The sequence below is a fragment of the Excalfactoria chinensis genome, chromosome 2, assembly GCF_039878825.1.
Source record: "Excalfactoria chinensis isolate bCotChi1 chromosome 2, bCotChi1.hap2, whole genome shotgun sequence".
NCBI lineage: Eukaryota > Metazoa > Chordata > Aves > Galliformes > Phasianidae > Excalfactoria > Excalfactoria chinensis.
In genome coordinates, this window is record NC_092826.1 from 37,128,209 (window position 1) to 37,151,519 (window position 23,311).

A 23,311-nucleotide genomic window follows, 5' to 3' on the forward strand; every position below is an offset into this window, starting at 1 on the left:
TAGAAACCGCATTTTAATATTCTTTATCTCTGTTGAACAGGGAACAAAATTTTGTTTTAAACAGGATGTGTGCAGGATAAATTCTGCTCCTTAACTGTAATAACAAGAAGCTTTAAAGTAAATCAGACACTGCAGAGTAACTCCACAATGCCTTGGAAGGAGCCCAAGATTGCTGGTACCTAAATATACTCTCTGTGGGTAAATGGAGCTGCCACCCTCAATGTGAACAATAACTATATTCCCCTGATAACTCTGTAGAATACCCCATGAAACAAGTTTTCTCACCGATAAGGAAAAAGATGGAAATTTATTTTCTCGGAATCATTGCTTATTAAACACACAGAATAGACTAAAATCCTACTTTGAACAGCTACATGATGAAATCTGATGTTAATGAGTGTTGTTTCCAAAACCTACTTCAGCATTTGTCAATGATTGATTGCTCATGAATGACCTGTTTCATCTGCGTCAGGTGATACGGCATAACCTTTGTGTGGTTCACTTTCCTTTTTTATTACTTTCAACCTTAGCCAGTATTCCAGGAGCTGTGGCACTTTCAAATGGAAATGACACATAGGCTAAGATATAATAATGCTTTAATTATGTCTAAGGCAGACACCTTTAAATTGCACTTAACCTCAAAAAAAAAATCAGTGTTACAATGTACTAATTGTTTTAGAGACAGAAAGCCCTCCACAGGCAGTAAAACATCCCAGAGTAAAACATGCCCTGTCTCTACACAACCATTTAACTAAATATATTTTCAAATCATTGGAGTAAGTCAAGATGTTTATTCATAATTTACCTGACAAGAAGAATAAATTAGTCACCATTTAGGACTATGCTAAGTTAAATTGCTTTTATTCCACTACTAGCCTAGGTTTATCTACTTCACACTGTACATTGATTTAAAATGTATGTATCCGTTCTGATTAGATACATCATTATATACACTATATACTAAACATACAGCCACTAAAGTCTTGGTTGCTAAAACACTTCATATATTTCCCTTATCTAAATATCTATATTCATTTAAGAATGGCTAAGCTTTTCAATAAGTAAATCAATAGTTTAAAGAATGTATGCAAAGGGAACAATAGCAATTTTGCTATATCGATAAGTAAACAAATCAAAGCAATGTGGCCTGTATAAAAAGTAAAATAAGGTAGGTAATAAAAATCAAATAAAATTATTATATACATATGATTAAAGCATTTAAGAACATCCATACCCAGATTTCCAGGTTTTCCTGGACTGGTCTGAAAATTCAGTGGCTTAAAAGCAGGATGACCCTTCTTTTATCATGACAGAAGAGTTCATAATCCCTTTAAAATTCCAGAGATGTGCTTTGATGACCTGAGTTCCTTGGGGCAGCTGGAACCACCAGACACTGGCATGTACAACACACATGAGTGCATGTCCTCATTGTGCAGCAGGACCAGCAAGGAGTGAGGTGGAAGCTCCGGCCTGTGCCTCCCACAGCATCCCTGTTGGTCCTGTAGATGCAACTCCCAGACACACAGAACAGCTGAGCATCCAGGGTGTACAAGGGAAGCTCTTCACCAGACTACATGTAACAGAGCATGCTCAGTGTAGCCTGTGAACACAAGATATACTGGATTATCTCTATGCAGGATCTTTTGAAAAACACATGCTGTGCTTGAAGCAATTCAGAAGTTAAATTGCACTGCAGTTCCTAAGTCAGTGCCCATCTTCAGCTGATGCTGAACACAATACAGACTCTGATGTCCTTAGACTTTCCATTTACACAACATTGGTTTGTCCATAGCCTCAGTGACATATTTGGACCACAGATTTTCCATCTCAAACAGCTGGCTATAGAAGAGTACAGGAGAGTCCAATAAAGCTCACCATACACTTCCAAAAGGTGTTCTTAAAAATAAATAAATAAATCTAACTGTCGTGGGTTAGCCTAAAATCTACCTGCACCCAAGACAGGGGGGCAGTCGGCCCGCAGGCCGCTGGCCCAGAAGGAAAAGAAAACAGGGAAAGAGAAAATAAATACAGCGGCAGCGATCTAAGGAGGCACACTATTTTACTAAATACTATATCGAAATACAGAATAGCACAATATAATACAATATAATTGGAATTAAGGCTAACAAATCAAAGTAAAATAAGAGAGAGTGAGTCCCGAAACCGAGAGGCCTACTGTAACTCTAGGCGAAACGGCTGGAACGCTCCCACACGGCTCTCCCCCTGGCTGGCAGGATCCAAGAGAGCGAGTCCAGCACTGAAGTGAGATTATATAGTCCTGGTCATATGACTGACCGTGGTGCTCCCTGGGACATGTAGTCTTCTTTCTGTGAGCAGCAGATTCGTCAAAATTATCTATGCTTAACATGATGTTATGATGTGGAATACTGATAGCAAAATTACAACATTGCAAAACCATGACATTCCACCCCTTATTCTACATCATTACATTATGCTTATTACACACATACACACGTATATATAGTTGTGAGCAATCAGCAACCTTATTTTCTTAACAATTTATATCTATTTCATGCAAATCCTTAGGCTGAAAATGAAACTTTCTAACTTAACACGCTATTATTTATTAACTCGAGAAAATGGCAAAACTGCCGGAAAAGGAATATGACAGCGGTGGAAGGGAAAAGCAGCGCTAGTGGGGCGTCCCCCACATCAAGGTGCACTCATCCTTTCCCAACCACCACAAATTCCCTTTTAACTCTACTTCTTTCCACGTGTGCTCTACACATGCATGGCCAGTGCACGATATAGAGCCCAGATGGAAAAACTTACTTATAGGATGCCTAATTTACGTATACGGAAAATGTTTTCTTAACATTAATCCATCTATCTTAAGTCCTGCACCATAATCGGACATTCGTCATATATCTTTAAGGTTCTACTTATATATACAAGAAATTATTGGCTGCACTCCCCCAGCATCAAATTCCCTTGTGGTACACATTGAACATCCCCATTTTTGTGCATCACCCACCAAGTGCATCCAGGTCCCTGGGCAAAAACAGTACCACGGAGAGGTTTGCCCTTTCCAGATGCTGGAAGAACCCAAACCGCTTTTCCCAACACGCTCTTTACGTGTACTACAGGGACCTTATCTCCCTCTACGGTACGTAGGGAGCTGGATTGGTTGGGACCACCATGATTACCAGATCCTCGAGTGTTGACCAACCAGGTGGCTTCTGCTAAATGGTTTTCCCAATTTTTATATGTTCCGCCGCCCATTGCTTTCAACATAGTTTTTAACAATCCATTGAATCGTTCAATTTTACCAGACGCTGGTGCATGATAGGGAATATGGTAAATCCACTCGATGCCGTGATTTTTGGCCCAAGTATTTACAAGGGAATTTTTGAAATGAGTTCCATTATCTGATTCAATTCTTTCCGGAGTGCCATGCCGCCACAAGACTTGCCTTTCCAATCCTAATATGGTGTTTCGGGCAGTAGCATGGGGTACTGCGTATGTTTCAAGCCACCCAGTGGTCGCCTCGACCATGGTGAGTACATACCGCTTACCATTTCGGGATCGTGGCAAGGTGATATAATCAACCTGCCATGCCTCCCCATATTTATATTTTTGCCATCGCCCTTCCCCCCAAAAAGGTTTCATCCTTTTGGCTTGTTTAATTATGGCGCATGTTTCACAGTCATGAATGACCTGAGCAATAGCATCCATAGTTAAGTCCACCCCTCGGTCTCTGGCCCACTTATATGTTGCATCTCTTCCTTGATGACCCGAAGTCTCATGGGCCCACCGAGCTAGGAATAATTCACCTTTGTTCTGCCAGTCCAAGTCTATCTGAGCCACCTCAATTTTGGCAGCTCGATCAACCTGGTGGTTATGTTGATGTTCTTCAGTAGCCTTACTTTTAGGCACGTGAGCATCTACATGACGTACTTTTACAACAATATTCCTTATTCGGGTAGCAATGTCTTTCCACAGTTCAGCAGCCCAAACAGGTTTACCCTTTCGTTGCCAGTTGTCTTGTTCCCACTGCTGCAACCACCCCCATAAGGCATTTGCCACCATCCATGAGTCAGTATAAAGATGAAGCATTGGCCACCTCTCCCGTTCAGCCACATCTAAGGCTAGCTGAACAGCCTTTACCTCTGCAAATTGGCTTGACTCTCCTTTACCTTCAGTGGCCTCTGCAACTTGTCGTGTGGGACTCCATACAGCAGCTTTCCATCTGCGATGTTTCCCTACAATACGACACGATCCGTCTGTGAATAGGGCAAATTTCTTTTCATTTTCTGGTAGCTCGTTGTATGGTGGGGCCTCTTTAGCACGTGACACCTCCTCTGCAGGTGATGTCACAAACTTTTTACCCTCAGGCCAGTCCATGATCACCTCTAGGATTCCAGGACGGCTGAGTTTCCCCATCCGAGCTCGTTGTGTGATCAGTGAAATCCACTTACTCCAAGTGGCATCAGTAGCATGATGGGTGGAGGGAACCTGTCCTTTAAACATCCAATTTATTACTGGCAAGCGAGGTGCTAGAAGGAGCTGTACTTCGGTACCAACTACTTCAGAAGCAGCCCGAACCCCCTCATACACGGCTAAGATCTCCTTCTCAGTTGGAGTGTAGCGCTCTTCAGATCCCTTATAGGCTCGACTCCAAAATCCTAGGGGTCGGCCTCGGGTCTCTCCTGAGGCTCTCTGCCACAAACTCCAAGTGGGACCTTTTTCTCCAGCAGCAGTGTAGAGGATGTTCTTTACATCCTGTCCCGTCCGTACTGGCCCCAAGGCCACGGCACGGGCTATCTCTTGCTTTATCTGCTCGAAAGCTTGCTGCTGTTCAGGACCCCATGAGAAATTATTCTTCTTCCGTGTCACCTGATAGAGGGGGCTCACAATGTGGCTGTAGTTTGGGACATGCATTCTCCAAAAACCCACTACTCCCAAGAAAGATTGGGTCTCTGTCTTGTTGGTGGGTGGAGACATAGCAATGATTTTGTCAATCACATCTGCTGGGATGTGACGACGCCCATCTTGCCATTTTATACCTAAGAATTGAATTTCTTGGGCAGGTCCCTTCACTTTGCTGCGCTTAATAGCAAAACCAGCTTGCAAAAGAATTTGGATTATTTGTTTTCCTTTCTTGAAAACTTCCGCTGCTGTATCACCCCACACGACAATATCATCAATATACTGCAAGTGCTCAGGAGCATTACCCTGCTCCAAAACAGCTTGGATCAAACCATGGCAAATGGTTGGGCTGTGTTTCCACCCCTGGGGTAGACGGTTCCAGGTGTACTGAACACCTCTCCAGGTAAAAGCAAACTGTGGCCTACATTCTGCAGCCACTGGGATGGAAAAAAAGGCATTAGCAATGTCAATGGTGGCATACCACTTGGCTTCTTTTGACTCCAGTTCATACTGGAGTTCTAGCATGTCTGGTACAGCAGCACTCAATGGTGGTGTGACTTCATTCAGACCTCGGTAATCCACCGTCAGCCTCCATTCTCCACTGGCTTTACGCACTGGCCATATGGGACTGTTAAAAGGCGAGTGAGTTTTGCTAATCACTCCTTGATTTTCTAGTTGACGAATCAACTCGTGAATGGGAAGCAATGAGTCCCTATTGGTGCGGTACTGCCGTCTGTGCACCACTTTGGTGGCAATTGGTACCTCTTGATCTTTTACCTGGAGCAACCCCACAGCAGAAGGATCATCTGACAGATCAGGTAAAACTGACAGCTGCTTAACACCGTTTGTGTTAACAGCAGCTATTCCAAAGGCCCATCGATACCCCTTGGGATCCTTAAAATATCCCATCCTGAGGTAATCGATACCTAATATACATGGAGCCTCTGGACCAGTCACTATAGGATGTTTCTGCCAGTCTTTACCAGTGAGGCTTATTTCGGCCTCCAATATAGTCAATTCTTGGGAACCCCCAGTCACTCCATGGATATGTATTGATTGTGTCCCTTGGTGACTGGAGGGCATTAGGGTGCACTGTGCACCAGTGTCCACCAGGGCCTTATATTTCTGTGGTTGAGATGTGCCAGGCCACCTAATCCACACAGTCCAGTATACTCTATTGTCCCTTTCCCCCCCCTGGCTGGGGGCAGGGCCCCTCTATTGGTTACCTCGGTAGCTTGCGGCAACTGGAGCCTTCCCCCTTTTGGAGGGGTTCGCCTTGATGATTGATTTGCGTTGTAATTCTTTCACTCGTGCCTGGAGTGCAGAAGTGGATGAATTACTCCACTTCTTTATATCCTCCCCATGACTACGCAGGAAAAACAACAAGGCAAAACGTATGACCTTACTGTTGTCATTTGCTCCAACATGAAGACGTCTCTTTTTTATGGTTGAGATCTTCAATGGTACAGGATGGGAGGATCTTACTTTGTTTAGTTTTCCCGATAGGCCATTGTGGGAATCCTGGTCCCCATCATCTGGTACCACCACGGATCCATCAACATCAGGCATGGTAGTCAATATATCTATAATATCATTCTGTGTGTTTTCCATCTTATCTAACCTTTTAATAGTGTTTTCCATTTTATCTAACCCTTTAATTGTGTTTTCCACTTTATCTAACCTTTTAATTACGGCTGAGATGCAAACTTCTACACTATTTATAAATAACTCAATTCCATGAATTTTATCAATCAGTTCACTCACAAGGGGTTCCCTCGCCCCTGTGCCATATATTATTGCTAGTGCACTAGCATGCTCTCTTGGTGCAGTCCTTGTAAATGCACGCCACATAAGGCGTGAAACACGGACTGTCTCAGGATCATGTAATTGGTTGGGATCATCATGTCTGAAGTTAGGGCTGTATAGCATTTCCACCACAGCACGTTCTCTCAAATATCGAATACCGGTCTCTATATCAGTCCATTTCTTTTCCTCAGGTGTCAGGTCCTGTTTAAGGGGAAATCTTTCTTTTACTGCTAACAACATCCTTGTCCAGAGGGTGTAGGACTCATCTTGGCATGTGCCAATACCTCTATCCACACGTGAGTCCCTGGAAATGCTACCCAGTTGGCGAGCTTCATTGCCATCGAGGCACACACTGTTGGCCCCATTGTCCCAACATCGAAGTAACCAAGCGGCTATAGATTCTTTTGGGTGGCGTGCATAGTCCTTTCTTATATCCCTAATTTCACTCAGTTTTAAAGATCGATCAGTAAGAGTTGTGATTTTTTCCTCACCTTTTGCTCTTCCAGGAGTCCTTGGTGTTGATGGCGGCAACTGTATTGATGAGGACCCCCCATTTGAAGTCTTGGGGCCAACAAATTCTCGCATAGAAAATCTAATTTTTGGCTCCTCCTCTTCTATTTCCTCTATTTCCTCCAGTTCACCCTCCCTTTCTCTTCTCTTTTCTTCTGCCTCCTCCTGCTCTTCTATCACCCTCTGCTCTTCTACCTCCTCTGGTTCTTCTAACTGAGTTGAAACTCGTTTCGTTTTTCGTCCTCTTACAGGGGCAACCAACACTGAATCTGGTGCCCCCTGTGGTTGATCAGGTTGGCTGATTTTAATGCCCTCCAAATTAGCTTGTAGTCCGCCTCTGAGGGCGTTCAGTTCAGATTCGAGGATGTCCCTCTCAGACTGGAGGGTATCATACATGGACTGGAGGGCACCTATGTGATTCCGGAGAGAGTTACGGTCGAACAGGATGGCACCGTACTCAGTCTGGAGGTTGTCGCGCTCGAACCGGAGGGTGTCTCTCTCAGATCGGAGGGTGTTACGCTCGAACTGGAGGATGTTGTGCTCAGACTGGAGGGCATCTCGCTCGGATTGGAGAGCGTTACACTTGGAATGGAGGGCGTTGTACTCAGACTGGAGGGCGTCATATTCGGACCGGAGGGCGTCTCGCTCAGATCGGAGAGTATTACGCTCGGACTGGAGGGCGTTGTGCTCAGACTGGAGGGCGTTATACTCAGACCGGAAAATGTCGCGCTTGGGCTGGAGAGTGTCGTGCTCGGACTGAAGAGTGTCGCGCTCGGACTGGAGAGTGTTGAGTTTGGACTGGAGGGCGTTGTACTCGGACCGGAGAGTGTCCCGCTCAGATCGGAGAGTATTACGCTCGGACTGGAGGGCGTTGTGCTCAGACTGGAGGGCATCGTGCTCAGACCGGAGGGCGTCAAGTTTGGATTGCAGGGAGCCGTTCTCATCTTCGAGAGCCTCTCCCACATACTGGAGTGCGTCTCGTTGTTGTAGGAGGCTTTTTCTTTCTGCTAGGAGACTCTTTTTCTCAGCTAGGAGACTCTCTTTCTCAGCATTAAGACTCTCTCTCTCAGCTTCCAAAACTTTTTCCCTCTCTGCCTTTTCAGCTCTGAGACTCTCTCTCTCAGTTTTGAGATTCTCTCTCTCAGCTTTGAGATTCTCTCTCTCAGCTTTGAGATTCTCTCTCTCAGCTCTGAGACTCTTCGGAATGGTATTGAATAAGGCCTGATAAGCTTTAGCCAGGCCCCAAAACATTTGTGCCTCCTGAGATCTGTCTGAGCCACAACATTCCTGTCTCAAATATGCAATCAAACTTTCGGGATTCTTCAAGTGTTCAGGAGTAAAGCTCCATGACACTGAAGATGTCTTTCCCTTAAAAATCTCTCCAAAACCTCTCCACACTCCCTGCCATTCAGTATTCTCTGGTTCTGGGGAAGACTTCCTCAGAATGTAATAAATCCAGAAACTGATAAGTAAAATAATCAACAGCAAGTTCAGGGAGATTGACACGATTGACACCATTGACAGTGTGGTCAACTGGGCTTTCCAAAACTGCATAAAAGATTCAAAAAAGGAACGAGGAGCATGCTCGAAAACCACCATTTCTGTAATATTAGTTGCTCCTTCTGGAGCTTCTGGAGCTGTATGCAGGTACCAGGTAAGCATTTCCATAAATGTTTTCAATCGATTGTATATGCCTATAGCCCCATAGATAAAAGTGGCGAGCTTAATTATGGCCCAATAGGTTTGGATCATTACGAAGGAAGAACCAATAGCATGCAATGCTTTGCAAAATAATTCAATTAGAGGCCACATTTTTATTTATTTATTTATCTATTTTCTTCAACAGCGGGGAAAAAAAAAAAAAAAAAAAAAAAAAAAAAGTGGAGCTCAAGTTTACAAAATATACCGGGCTGTTGGCAGTCTGCCTGGATTTCAAAGTTTACAAAATATTCCTGGGTATTGGCGGTCCGCCCAGACTTTCAAGGTCAAGCTCCCAGGTGCAGAAACGTAAACTTAGATAGCTCCTTAACGAGAAAAAACTCTGTAAAAACTCTGCAGTTCTGTAAGAAGCTAAAAGAACAGCAGAAAAAAACAACGGCAACTTGCCACAGCAGAAAAAAAAACGGCAACTTGCCCGATTCTCCACCAAAATCCTGTCGTGGGTTAGCCTAAAATCTACCTGCACCCAAGACAGGGGGGCAGTCGGCCCGCAGGCCGCTGGCCCAGAAGGAAAAGAAAACAGGGAAAGAGAAAATAAATACAGCGGCAGCGATCTAAGGAGGCACACTATTTTACTAAATACTATATCGAAATACAGAATAGCACAATATAATACAATATAATTGGAATTAAGGCTAACAAATCAAAGTAAAATAAGAGAGAGTGAGTCCCGAAACCGAGAGGCCTACTGTAACTCTAGGCGAAACGGCTGGAACGCTCCCACACGGCTCTCCCCCTGGCTGGCAGGATCCAAGAGAGCGAGTCCAGCACTGAAGTGAGATTATATAGTCCTGGTCATATGACTGACCGTGGTGCTCCCTGGGACATGTAGTCTTCTTTCTGTGAGCAGCAGATTCGTCAAAATTATCTATGCTTAACATGATGTTATGATGTGGAATACTGATAGCAAAATTACAACATTGCAAAACCATGACACTAACCTAAAAACATTTTGCTGTACAATTTAATGTTTAGTCCAGGGTAGGCATCAGCTCATTGTCAGAGGTGTGATTCATGTTATCCTCTGTGAAACTCTAGAATAGAATCTATTAAAACAAAAACATGTGATGAGGAGCACTGGGCCATAAGATGTGAAGCAGGAAGGTAAGAGAAGCAGCTCATAATGATTAAACTACCACCCAGCACAGCAAGAGGATAGGAGAGATGAAGGGATGTCATGCAGTAGAAGGAGAGCATAGCGGGGGCAGGAACAAAATCAGGCTAACACTGAGGAGGAGGGATACAGGTAGAGAGTGGGAACTATCAGCAGGAAGGAATAAAAGAGTAAAAGAAAAAAATACAAAGCAAAGCAATTACAGAAGGGAACAGCATATGAGATTTTAGACAAAGAGGAAAAGCTTGGATGCTGGAGAATGGAAAGAGGATGTACAAACTCAGTAGGCATGTTAGGGATGTTACACAAAAGGAAGAAAGCAAATTTGAGCAACAAAAGGAATATCATCTAGGCAAAGAGCATAGTAGAAGGAAACTATGGCAAAAGCAAAGATGCTGAAGTAACAGCTTCATTATGTGAATGGTAATCAAGCCAATTATTCTACATCCCCAGTTGTCCTCAACTTTTAACTCCAAAACCCACTGACAGTGTTCATTCCTTAATCTTCCCCTTGTCTCAGGCCAAATACAGGATGGCATACATGCCATGTTTGATGAGGCATTCCTTACTTTCTGCTTCAATTAATGTAGCTGGTGAACAAAGTTCCAAGAAAAATTAGTATTAGAAGGCAGACAGCAAATGAAAAAGGAACCTGCACCAGAAGTAGTCAAAGGAGGCAGAAAAACAGTCACCTCAAGGTTAAGGCAATTTAATGATACTTTGGAGAACTGCATTTGTATTTATGACATTTGAAGTACTACGTAGTTACAGCAACTTCAGATGAGCTTTTTCAACTCCACATGCAGTTAGTTCACTTTACAGCACTGAAAACCCAACTCCATTGGAGCAGACAGAACCAGAATTTCCTCTGAACTACATTAAATGACTTCTCCAAAGTAAAAAGCTCACTGCTCAAGTATGCAGCTATGGGATTATTTGAAAACAATTCAGCTGATGCTTTGAATGTGACAGGTGTTCAGCAAATGGCAGTCACCATAGATCAAAGTTACCATAAGTTTCACAAGGCTGAGCATGGATTAGATAATTGGAACCTTGACTGAATTTCTTCAATGACAATTCAGCAGCCTAAGAATCTAGTGCCAGATAGCTAAGATTATTTATTATGGATGGCACTGATACCACTTTTTGAGCATCATATGTGAATTAATGTCTCTTAACATTCTCATCAATTAACACCAGCTGGCCCTGGCAAGCATCTTCCAAAGGGAAGCATCAGAGATGCTTTCTGCATAAGCATAGTTACAGTGAGATGGGGGTGCAGCTCCATTCTTAGCACAGGCAGAAAGTCACAGGGCAGAACAGATGAACACTGAAACAGCACTTGCCTTAATGGGTAAAAGATACGAGCAGTCGAGTGACAGCAACTGAGATGAGCACATGGGCATTCCGTCACCCTACCAGAGGAAGTCTGAAGCCCAACAGAAAGAACCTTAACTTACTCAGGGGTAGGTGATAGAAAGTAAGAGCACATGTAAATCATTTGTGAGATGCGGCAAACAGTTGGCTTTGAGCAGAACACACTACATAAAGCAAAATCACCTTCAAGTGTGCAGGTAACTACATTCAATCAGTTCCTTTAAAAGCAGCATCTCAAATTTACCTGGTTTCTTCTGTCACAGATGACAGTTCAGGCTAGGAGGTTTTCCCCAATGCATTTAATGACAATCATAAATTCCAGTTGGCAATTACAAAATAGAAACCAAACAACCAAAATCACCAAAGAGGTCACAGTGTCTGACTCGAGGAGAGACGCTGGCACAGCTCTGTCCACGTAGCACTGGAGCAGGAAAGCAGCTACACCAAGAAACAAACGTCTTCAGTGAGATAGTTATGGCAGCGAAGCGTCACTCAGCACCTGCAATCCCCTCACTCTGCCGCAGGACATGAAAGCTTTTATTGCTGCTGCATCTCCCTGCAGGGCCGTAGGACCAAAAAGAACGACAGAAAGAGCTGTACAGGTATTTACTATCCTGAAGTACAAAAAACTACATAAAAGTAGAACACAGGTAAAAACAGTGGATAAAACCATGCAGACAGTAACAGCACCAGTGCAGCAAAGAAAACACAAGCTAAGGGTACGGATGACAACTGAATTGTAACTGCACAGGCACATCAGTGCAAGGAGAGCAGGAAAAAATGTCTGTAATCTATTCGGTAAAGGCACTTCCAGCCCCGACGGGCTTAGCGAATATGTCCCGAGAAGAGTCCAATAAATTACATAAATAGGAGCGAGGCGTCTCGGTGCCGCCGCAGTCCTCAGCCGTCGGCGTAGCCGCAGTAGTAGACGGCGCTGCTGGCGTCCGACACCACGGCGGAGAGCGGCCCCGCCGCCTCGGGCGACGCCAGCCCGGCCACGTCGTGGCCCGCGAAGGGCGGCCCCAGCTCGGCCTTGCAGGCGAAGCGCAGGTACTGCTCGAACTCGCTGCGGTCCACTTCGCCCAGCAGCTCCTCCTGCGGCAAGTGCTCCAGCGGCTCCCGGCACGCCGCGGCCTCGGGCGGCGGGGACGGCTGCGCGCCCAGCGCCACGGCCACGGGCACGGGAGCGGGCGGGCCGCGGCCCGGGCACAGCTGCCCGTAGTAGTGCGGCGGCGCCGGGCAGCCCAGCAGCCCCTGCAGAGCGCCGCCCGGCCCCAGCTCGCCGGCAGCGGGGTGCGAGTGCTGGTGCGGGTGATGGTGCTGGTGGTGCCGCCGCAGCGCCGCCCCCGCGGGGCTCTCGCCCGCTCCCGCCGCCGCCTGAAAGTCTCCCCCCGCCGCCGCGGGGCCGTAGCCGCCGTAGGGCCCCGGCGCGCACTCCTCCAACGGCCCCGGAGCGAAGAAGGGCGCCTCGCCGTGCGCCGCGTCCAGCGGGGACGGGTCCGGCGTGGGCAGCCCGAAGCCGTCGAAGGCGGCGCCCAGCGGCGGGCAGTCCCGGTAGCGCGCCGGCCCCGCCGCGTAGCCGCGCTCCGCCGCGTAGGGCAGCGCCAGGCTCTCGGCGCACGGCCCGACGCCGCCTCCGTCGGGGACCAGCGCGGGCGGCGCCGCCTCGGCCGGACCGTGCTGCGAGAAGCCGCTCTCCGCCCGCTTCAGGCGCTTCACCTGCTTCCGCCGCCGCGGACGGTACTTGTAGTTCGGGTGGTCCTGCATGTGCTGCACCCGCAGACGCTCCGCCTCCTCCACGAACGGCCGCTTCTCCGCCAGCGACAGCGCCTTCCACGATTTACCTGCGCGCACAGCACCGTCACCGCGGCCGCCCGAAGCCCGGACCCGACCCCGCGCCCTCCCTCCCCCCCCGGCCCTCAGCCCCGGCGCTCACCCAGCATCTTGCTGAGCTCGGCGTTGTGCAGGTCCGGGTTCTGCTGCGCCAGCCGCTTGCGCTCGTCCTTCGCCCACACCATGAAGGCGTTCATGGGCCGCCGGATCCGCGCCTCGCCCTTGCCGCGCCCGCCCGTCGCCCCCGCCTCGCCCTTCGCCTTGCCTTCGCCCGCCGGGCTCAGCGCCTCCGCCCAGGGGCACGGGCCCAGGCCCGGCATCATGGCGGGCAGCGCGCCCCGGCCCTGCGCCTGCTCCTCGCTGCTGGCGTAGCCCGCATCGGGGCTGCTCATCGCGGGGCGCCCGGGCCCCGACGCCAAAGATCGGACGGCCGCGCCGCTCGCTACCCGCTGGCAGCCGCCGGCTCCCGCCCGCTTCTATTTGAGCAGCGGCGCGGCCAATGGGGCAGCGGGGGCGGGCGCGGCTCGGGGCGCTGCCGGCGGCTCCGCGGGGCGGCCCCGGGGCTCTCGCCGGCACCTGAGTCGCGCGGGGGCCGGGCCCGGCCTCTCCGGAGCGATCACGCCTCCCGCAGCCCATGTGGAGGATGCCGTGGAGATGTCGAGGGTAGGTACGGAGCCGGCGAGCACTGTCCTGTGCGGTGGGACACCCATCGGCTCTGTGATTTTGCCCTTTCGGGCTTCGCATTGAGCACATCTTAAAGCGAACACCCAGAGCTGTGCTGCACTGACCCGGGAGGTTATTTCTGGGACAAGGGGACACAGAAACACGGGAACGGGGATGCTGACTCCCTTCGGGCTCCCGGGCCAGCCGCGCTGAGATGGGGCTGAGCTGGGAGCTGCTTTGGGACAGGGGAGAGCGGGCATAGCCATCCTGATATAAATCCGAAGGATCCACGTCGGAAAATCCCACTTTCCCCGACCTGCCGCGCTTTCCCTCTTCCTCTGTGCGGCGCTTCAGCGAAATGCCGCGCTGCCCTCCCTGGGAGGAGAAGAGCAGAGGCGAAGGGCTGAGAGAGGAGAGGGTGGGATCCCCGCGGCCCCGCGAGGGGCACCCGAGGCCAGCGGTGTCCTCCGATAGCATGCAGCTCTGCGGCACCCGCAGCCCCCATGCAGCCCCAGCTGAAGCAAACAAGCAGAGCAGGCCTGGGCGCTGCTGTGGATGCCCACGGGCATCTCTAGTGCTGAGAGGGCCTCCACGTCTACAGAGAGACACGGGGTTCACTTGAGGGTGGTGGCGATCACCTGAAGAGGATGCGTTTGGCCCCGTTTCCTATTCCCCTATGCTTATTTAACACAGTGTATTGACAGTCACTGCCAGGAGGTGCTCAAACATGCTAACAGCGTTAGAGTGATTTGGTTCTAAACCAATTGAAGTGATTTTCTTCCACAAAGTCACGAATAGGGTGAAGAGGAAAGTGAATGTGGGGATACTGGTGGATGGCAACTGGTTTTGAGCCAGCAGTGTGTCCTCACAGCCCGGAAAGCCAACTGTATCCTGGTTTGCATCCAAAACAGTGCGGCCAGCGGGGCAAAGGAGGTGATTCTGCCCCTCTGCTCTGTGCTGGTGAGACCTCACCTGGAGTACTGTGTCCAGATGTGGAGTCCTCAGTACAGGAGAGACACAGACCTGTAGGATTATGTCCAGAGGAGGGCCACACAAATGATCCAAGGGATGGAACATCTACCCTATGAAGACAGGCTGAGAGAGCCGGCGCTGTTCAGCCTGGAGGTTTCAGGGAGAGCTGACAGCGGCCTTTCAGTATCTAAAGGGGAGCTATAAGAAGGAAAGGGACAGACTCCTTAGCATGTTCTGTGGTGACAGGACAGAGGGAAATGGTTTAAAATGGAAAGAGGGGAGATTCAGAATGGATATAAGAAGTTGTTTTGTGATAAAAGTGGTGAGGCACTGGCACAGGTCACCCTGAGAAGTGGTGGATGCTCCATCTCTGGAGACAATCAAGGTCATAATGGACGGGACTCTGAGCGATCTGATGTAGCTGCAGATGTCTTTATTCGTTGCAGGGGAGTTAGACTAGATGACCTTTAAGGGTCCCTTCCAACTCAAACGATTCTATGAGTTTATGAATTTTATCAAACCCTGTAGGTTAAAACTGTGTGAGGAAAGTGACACTGAGCTACTGCCGTTTATGTCCTGGGCACCACCTGGACACTGCTCTCCGTGCAGAGTATGCATGGACCTGCAGAGAGGTGACCGAGGGCCGCCCGTGTTCGTGTGCTGAGAGCTGCTTCTGCCGTGCACCTGTGGGAGCCTCGAGGGAACAGCCGGTGGGGCTGCAGGGAGCTCAGCGCTGGGACGCCGCTCTGCAGCCGGAACGGGTGGGTAGAGGAGGGGAGCGCCTCTGGCAGGTGTAGTGCACCGTGATCGGTGACTCGCGAGCAGCGTGTAAATGACATTGCATTCTGCCAGCGGGGCTGTGCTTCGGGAGGCTCAGCGATGGCGGGCAGATTGCACCTGGCCGTGCGGGTTTGCCAGCGGCAAAGGTAATTCTATCTATAGGCAAGATCATTCTGTTACAGGAATTACTTTAGGGAAAGTGAAAGTGAGGGTTCTTGAACGCTCCTCGTGATGTGCTGCTGTGGAGAAGCAGCAGCAACCCCGCGGAGCCACCTCCCTGCCGTCGTGCCTTTAAATGCGGTCAGATAAATCGCAGCCGTCTCAGAAACCCACCAATAAATGGCCACAACATCACTTCGGGAGCGGGGGGGAGGAGAGGGAGGGAAAAGATGGGAGGAAGGAGGCAATATCCCAACAGAGAACACTGCACAACACCTGGAGTAGAGGGACGGGAGGGACTGCCTGCAGCCTGTACCGGAGCTGCATCCTCACTGCAGGGGCACCCATAGGAGCAGTGCAAAGAGCAGCCGTGACAGTGTGCAGAGTGCGACCTCATCTCTGGGAGGAGACAGCGAGGGGCGGTTTTATTATTGTCACTTTATTTGAAAAAGTGCAAAATTACTCTGTACAGGACCAACATATAAAAACCCGAACACTGTACAACGCTACAAAACCATCCTGTTCTCTCTGCCAGGAATGACATCCCCGCTGTGTGCCACGGCGCTGGTCCGCGGTACGAACACCGGACCCCACGGTGAGACGGGACATCGATCCCAGCATCACTCGGAGCGCGGCGCAGCAGCGAAAACGTGTGCACCCCGAGCGAGTCCAGGCCCAGGCAGTCCTCAGCATCCGAATAAATTACATAAATAGGAGCGAGGCGTCTCGGTGCCGCCGCAGTCCTCAGCCGTCGGCGTAGCCGCAGTAGTAGACGGCGCTGCTGGCGTCCGACACCACGGCGGAGAGCGGCCCCGCCGCCTCGGGCGACGCCAGCCCGGCCACGTCGTGGCCCGCGAAGGGCGGCCCCAGCTCGGCCTTGCAGGCGAAGCGCAGGTACTGCTCGAACTCGCTGCGGTCCACTTCGCCCAGCAGCTCCTCCTGCGGCAAGTGCTCCAGCGGCTCCCGGCACGCCGCGGCCTCGGGCGGCGGGGACGGCTGCGCGCCCAGCGCCACGGCCACGGGAGCGGGCGGGCCGCGGCCCGGGCACAGCTGCCCGTAGTAGTGCGGCGGCGCCGGGCAGCCCAGCAGCCCCTGCAGAGCGCCGCCCGGCCCCAGCTCGCCGGCAGCGGGGTGCGAGTGCTGGTGCGGGTGATGGTGCTGGTGGTGCCGCCGCAGCGCCGCCCCCGCGGGGCTCTCGCCCGCTCCCGCCGCCGCCTGAAAGTCTCCCCCCGCCGCCGCGGGGCCGTAGCCGCCGTAGGGCCCCGGCGCGCACTCCTCCAACGGCCCCGGAGCGAAGAAGGGCGCCTCGCCGTGCGCCGCGTCCAGCGGGGACGGGTCCGGCGTGGGCAGCCCGAAGCCGTCGAAGGCGGCGCCCAGCGGCGGGCAGTCCCGGTAGCGCGCCGGCCCCGCCGCGTAGCCGCGCTCCGCCGCGTAGGGCAGCGCCAGGCTCTCGGCGCACGGCCCGACGCCGCCTCCGTCGGGGACCAGCGCGGGCGGCGCCGCCTCGGCCGGGCCGTGCTGCGAGAAGCCGCTCTCCGCCCGCTTCAGGCGCTTCACCTGCTTCCGCCGCCGCGGACGGTACTTGTAGTTCGGGTGGTCCTGCATGTGCTGCACCCGCAGACGCTCCGCCTCCTCCACGAACGGCCGCTTCTCCGCCAGCGACAGCGCCTTCCACGATTTACCTGCGCGCACAGCACCGTCACCGCGGCCGCCCGAAGCCCGGACCCGACCCCGCGCCCTCCGCCCCCCTCGGCCCTCAGCCCCGGCGCTCACCCAGCATCTTGCTGAGCTCGGCGTTGTGCAGGTCCGGGTTCTGCTGCGCCAGCCGCTTGCGCTCGTCCTTCGCCCACACCATGAAGGCGTTCATGGGCCGCCGGATCCGCGCCTCGCCCTTGCCGCGCCCGCCCGTCGCCCCCGCCTCGCCCTTCGCCTTGCCTTCGCCCGCCGGGCTCAGCGCCTCCGCCCAGGGGCACGGGCCCAGGGCCGGCATCATGGCGGGCAGCGCGCCCCGGCCCTGCGCCTGCTCCTCGCTGCTGGCGTAGCCCGCATCGGGGCTGCTCATCGCGGGGCGCCCGGGCCCCGACGCCTAAGATCGGACGGCCGCGCCGCTCGCTACCCGCTGGCGGCCGCCGGCTCCCGCCCGCTTCTATTTGAGCAGCGGCGCGGCCAATGGGGCCGCGGGGGCGGGCGCGGCTCGGGGCGCTGCCGGCGGCTCCGCGGGGCGGCCCCGGGGCTCTCGCCGGCACCTGAGCCGCGCGGGGGCCGAGCCCGGCCGCTCCGCCCATTGGGACGGGGGGGCCGGAGCAGGCCGTCGTCGCGGTGATAATGGGGCAGTGCCGTTTGTGGCCCCACGGCCACTGAAACCGCAGTGACACGATAGAGGTGGAAGGGACCGAGCATTTCCAAACGCGCCTACGCAGCTCGTGGCACCACGGGGCTGCTTTGTAGGCATACTTGGAAGGCGGCTTGTTACGAATTAGCCAAACTCTCATCAGCTTTCAAGTGATGACCGGGGATGTATTTGTATAAGGGTACCCACTTTGGTCCCATAAACCAACACCGGAAGGATTCTCACTGAAATCAAACGAAAGAAGGCTGCGTTACCTTTAACTCGTTCGAACATCGCAATTCCTCACTCATGTAGCTTAAAACCCGGTACCCCGCACCCTCCGGCCCAGTGCGTATTTTATAGATGATGGAAACAGCGGTAGCGAGCAAGGCGAGATACCGACATCGGAGAGTGTAACTTCGAGGCACTTGGCATTGCCGTTCCCCTCTCCCTCGTGCTGTTCGGTTCCGCAGCCGCGAACGACTCCCAGAGCTCTGACACGCCGGGGTAACCCCGCTGCAGGGGCCGAACGGCTGTCTGGGGAAGGACACCTGCCCATACCCAGCTGGGAGCTGGAGTTCGTTTCACCCGGTTCGCGCACACGCGCCAGTCCTGCATCTCCCTTATACCAGATGCAGCAGAAAGCAGCAACAGCGCTCGTCTCTGTACGTGTGCACGCTGATAGCATCCTAATCCAGAATACCGCCATCCCTACGTCGACACCATCACTATAGGGCTGGTGATGGCGCCCAGGAACGCAATGGGGTGCCCATCCAGCTGCCCCTGCCGTCGGGGCGGTGTGTCGAGCACGTATCTGAGGTTCCCTATGCCGGGAACTGCTTTGCAGCTGAGATGTGTAGCACGTCCAGATCCCCCGGCCCTGGGCCGAGTGTCCGAGGAAGGTTTGCTGCCTGCTGATACGCAGGGAACGTTAGGAATTAAGCGGCATCCGAACCTTATCTGAATTACAATCGTGCTCGAGGGAAGCGTGTTTCTCCCTGCACGGGACAGAACACGTAGCGGAGAAATCAAGCCGGCTTCCGAGCAAAGCAGTCGGCAAGAGGCAACGGACGGTGCCCTGACGGGTCGGTGCGCTCTCAGCCTCCCCCGGGCCGGCCCCAGCCCAGCCCGGAGCCGGTGGCCACAGCAGCCCCTAGGAGCTCCCCGAAGCCCGGGTGCCACCTCGTCCCGAGCCCATCTCGTTACAGTGCCCTCCCGCTCTTCTCTTGGTGCTTTAAATAAATGGGTTCTCGAGTCTAGGGAACAAACCCTGAAAGATCTCTCATTGAATATACTTCGTGGCAATTTTAGGGCTGTCTCTTTCTGCAGAAAACGGGAGGTGATGAACTGAGCTGCCGGCTTTGGGCGATTAGTGCGGAGCGCTTCTCCAACTCAGTGTGCTTGGATCAAAGAACGCCAGGTGCGCTCCGGACACAACCGAGCTCAACTTCGTGCAACAGTTGTGCCAGCTCGGGGCCCTTCCAGCTCTCCACGTATACTTTTGTTCTCCCGTTCTGTTTTCAGCGTCGAGGTGCTTTCGAGCCCAAAAAGGTGGTTTCGCAGCACCGCGAACAGCAAGGCTCCGCATCGCTTCACCGAGCGCTTCCCTACCCCCTCCGGGCCCCGAGGTGAGACGTGAACTCCCTCTCCCCCCCCCCACCCCACTCGACTCCCGATGACCTTTTAAACCCGCCCGAGCGCTGCGCGGGGATCCTCCGCAGAGAGCCGCACTTCTATTTCGGGGCCCTCACGGAGCGCGCCGTTATCAGAGCCGACCACAAATGCCACATGAAAAGCAGCAAACATCCGGAGGGTTTCCTGCGAGCCGAGCCTTTCTCAAGGCAGAGGCTTTTTTTTTTTTCTTTTTTTTTTTTTTTTTTTTTTTTTTCTTTTTTTTTCTTTTTAAACGCGTACTTAAAGGCAACGCGCTTTGCCTCCTTCAGGCAGTTCCAAACCGCTTACAGTAAGCTCTGTGCAAAGCAATCACTCCGAATAAAAGACCTTTCGGGACGTCGCGTTGGGAAAGCGTGCGGTGCTTGGAGCCTCTGCCCGGGGATGGTGTACTGCTGAAGGCCTAAAATACAATTGAAGTTAAGAAATGTATATTAATAATACATCACGTATATATAACCAAAAATCTTTCCAAACTCCGACATCTCGAAATAACGTGAACTGCTTCCCATCCAAATCACAGCTCCCAGCATCCAAAAGGTGCCCGGTGCCCCTTCACCACCTCACACCGCAGGCCGAACCCCTCCGAGCTGCCCCGAGCCCTTCTCCCCCGCCGCACGCAGAGCGGAGCCGTCCCGGGCTCACAGCGGCGCCGGGCGGACACCTCCACGCTCCCGACTATGCGGATGCAGGGGGGGCAGAGCGGCGTGAGGGATCCCGGGCTCAGGTAAGAGCGCTTCACCCTGCCCGGCTACTGCCCAATGGGGACTGCGATCTCGGCGGCTCCCGAACGGCCCGAAGCAGGGAAGGCAGAGCAGCGCATCTCGGAGGAGCTCGGAGCTCCCGGGAAAGGGTTAACCCCCTACGCGGGGCTGCCGGCGCTGCTCGGAGCGGCCGTGCCGCCTTCCTGACCCGGGGAGAAGGCATCCATCAGAAGCGTGGGAAGGGTGGGAGGGACGCGGGGAGCAAGGAGAGCGCGGCTGGGGTGAGGGCGCCGGGTGGGTAACGCGTGGCGTTACACAAACCCCAGTGAAGCCAGTGGGAGCCTGGACGTGGCTCTTTCCTGGTATTAGGAACAATGTAATAGAGATCGGAGCCGATCATTTTACATGAAGATTGATTCACCATCACAAAGATCGCTAAGATCACAAAGCGGTTGAGTTTTTCTCAGTGAAATTAAAATACTCTCGGGCTGCACCAGAAGCTGTCATTGCGGCTTTCGTGCCCTTCCGTTCGAGGTTGAACTGCGCAGGACCAAGAGCAGAGCGGTGTCTGGGGCAGGGTAGAGCTCCCCACGCCTGCATTTCCAAGAACACAAATCCTGGCACTTTTTATACTTAAGTACAGGCAAGTAATTAAATAAATAAAGAAATAAGGCTTAATACAATGCTGGAGTCGCTCCAAAAGATCAGGCATCTGAACTGAACTAAACAATTCGAGGCAGCCCGTTTGTATTTGCGCTGGTTTTATGTCAGAGGAGCCACGACAAATTTGTACTGGCGCAAGATACGTTGGGACATGCTAAATAGATACTAAAGTCGTGGCTTTGCAAAGGACATTCGTGTATCCGTACAGCCAAAGCCCATCCCAAAGACGCCGGGGTGAAATGAATTTCCTCTTTGCTACCACTCAGCCCACAGACTGTGCTTATCAAGGCCAGAATGAAAGAACTGAATAAAATAAGCTCTAGGAGGTGAGCTGTACTACTGTGTATTATATCGGTGTATTTTAGCTTTATAGCATACGTATATATATTGCTTTCCTCCTCAGTAGGCAGCAAAGTCTCATAGCATTTTGCAGGTGTAAAGGTCGTTGTATTTAATCTCCCCGCCCCAAAACAAAACAAAACAAAACAAAACTGCTGTGCTATACAGATATGAAAGTTGCTGTGGCTGAAGCTGGGCAGTTAATGTCCCCACACGCCAATTACTTCGCAGAAGGGACGAGTTTTGGCATATGTAACCCTACATACGTAGCTCTGCTGTCGGCAGCTCAGCAGAAGCACATCAGTGCTGCTGACAAACTTATGACATGACAATGACGGCTCCAGTTTCAACAGCTTGCTGTCTGCAGTTCTGATCAGTCAGCAGAGATGGACGAGATCAGAAAGAAATTAAGAACGTATTTAATCCCTCGGTGACACCAAAGCGGAGTAAAACTCCTTGCTTTCTAACAAGGCTGGCAGTGATATATTTATTTAAAACAAACCAAAACACAAGCAAACAAAGAATCTCTCATTCGTTTTTCCTTTGGTGCTATTAAGAATATCTCTTCTAACGTGACCAAAAAGGGCATTCTTTATATCCAAGACATCCAAGTATAAAATTTGATGCTGTTTTTGCAAAACAAAAGATCAAATTGTTTAAGGTTGTAATCTTAAAATTTGCCCAGTGAAAATGGTCCCGATTTTCTCTCTTTTTCTTTGCAGTAATATTCAGTAATTAAGTGCACTGCAGCTCCTGACGTCTGACATTTACATTCATAATTAACTATGAAGAGAAATTAAATCAGGCAGACGGAAGGTTGGGGTTATTGGTAGCTGCAAGTGTTGAGATTTAGGATGTTTATCTTTCCTGATTATTATTAATAGATAATCTTACTTGTAGCTCATTGACTAATGTTCCATTTGCAGTTTCACTGAAGCATCGTTGAAAGCTGCAGACCATAGGAAAAAGCTGCCCTCCTTCCAGATCCAAACCAGTCAACACGATCGTCTTCTTAACGATTACCATTCACTAAATGTGCCTTGGTTTCAGTGCTCCCAGTTTCATCTACTTGCTTTACTGGGCACAATTATGTTTCTCTACCTAGAATGCATTACAATCTGGTGCTCTGAACATCTCTGACTTACGCTGAGCCATGAGAGAGGACGGGATTCAACCCCTCATTGGATCACAGCTGCCATGGCTAGCAGCTACGCTGGAAGAAAATGCTTAACTAAGCTGAGTAATTCAGGTGGGTTTTTTGATCCAGTCATTATTACTTGGCCTTGAGATACGTTTAAAATTATCTAGACTTACTTCAGCATTCGCAACTATTTTATTTGCGTGGTCTATTTCTGTTTGAATAAAACCTAGGGACCGAATGTCCCCTTTCCTCCTCTTTTGTCCCCTTCACGTGGCTGTTTTATCTCCACAACACCCTTTGAAAGGCTATTTACTGAAAGGATGAGAGATCGGTTATCACAGAGAACCGAAAACTTTAAAAAGAAAGCAGGAATTTCAATAAGCCCGCTCTGGAGCTAGATCAAGAACTAGAGATTCTCACTTCTACTGCAAACAACCTGCGAGATCTAAGACAGTTTCTCTCCAGCTTCCCAGTTCCTTTAAGGCAGGATGCCTGTTTAAGGAGGCTGTGGATGTAAATGCTGAGAGAATATTCAGTTTACAAACCTTGCTTCAATGATAAATTTAACGATGAACAACCTTTTATAGTGTTAAGAGTCGTATCAAATCTTGAGGAGATGTTTTATACAGTACCTCACTGCA

General features: G+C 51.3%; 2 protein-coding genes across 2 annotated transcripts; both read right to left on the reverse strand.

The window, feature by feature from the left end:
- Positions 1-11,290: 11,290 nt before the first annotated feature.
- LOC140248530 (transcription factor Sox-17-alpha-like) lies at positions 11,291-13,683 on the reverse strand. Its single transcript, XM_072329333.1, has 2 exons — positions 13,353-13,683; positions 11,291-13,260 (listed from the first exon to the last, which is right to left on the reverse strand). Exons 1-2 carry the CDS (start codon positions 13,639-13,641, stop codon positions 12,317-12,319), a joined length of 1,233 nt encoding a protein of 410 aa, XP_072185434.1. The 5' UTR covers positions 13,642-13,683; the 3' UTR covers positions 11,291-12,316.
- A 2,565-nt stretch (positions 13,684-16,248) lies between these two features.
- On the reverse strand, positions 16,249-17,936 carry LOC140248547 (transcription factor Sox-17-alpha-like). Its single transcript, XM_072329367.1, has 2 exons — positions 17,597-17,936; positions 16,249-17,505 (listed from the first exon to the last, which is right to left on the reverse strand). The coding sequence occupies exons 1-2, from the start codon at positions 17,883-17,885 to the stop codon at positions 16,568-16,570; spliced, it is 1,227 nt and encodes a 408-aa protein (XP_072185468.1). The 5' UTR covers positions 17,886-17,936; the 3' UTR covers positions 16,249-16,567.
- Between the last annotated feature and the right edge of the window lie 5,375 nt (positions 17,937-23,311).

Bases quoted from the DNA above. Each gene is read 5' to 3' on its own strand.
- LOC140248530 (XM_072329333.1), bottom strand. From the start codon at position 13,641: ATGAGCAGCCCCGATGCGGGCTACGCCAGCAGCGAGGAGCAGGCGCAG. The intron at 13,261-13,352 runs GTGAGCGCCGGG...CTGTGCGCGCAG, and splicing joins CGAGCTCAGCAAGATGCTGG to GTAAATCGTGGAAGGCGCTG.
- LOC140248547 (XM_072329367.1), bottom strand. From the start codon at position 17,885: ATGAGCAGCCCCGATGCGGGCTACGCCAGCAGCGAGGAGCAGGCGCAG. The intron at 17,506-17,596 runs GTGAGCGCCGGG...CTGTGCGCGCAG, and splicing joins CGAGCTCAGCAAGATGCTGG to GTAAATCGTGGAAGGCGCTG.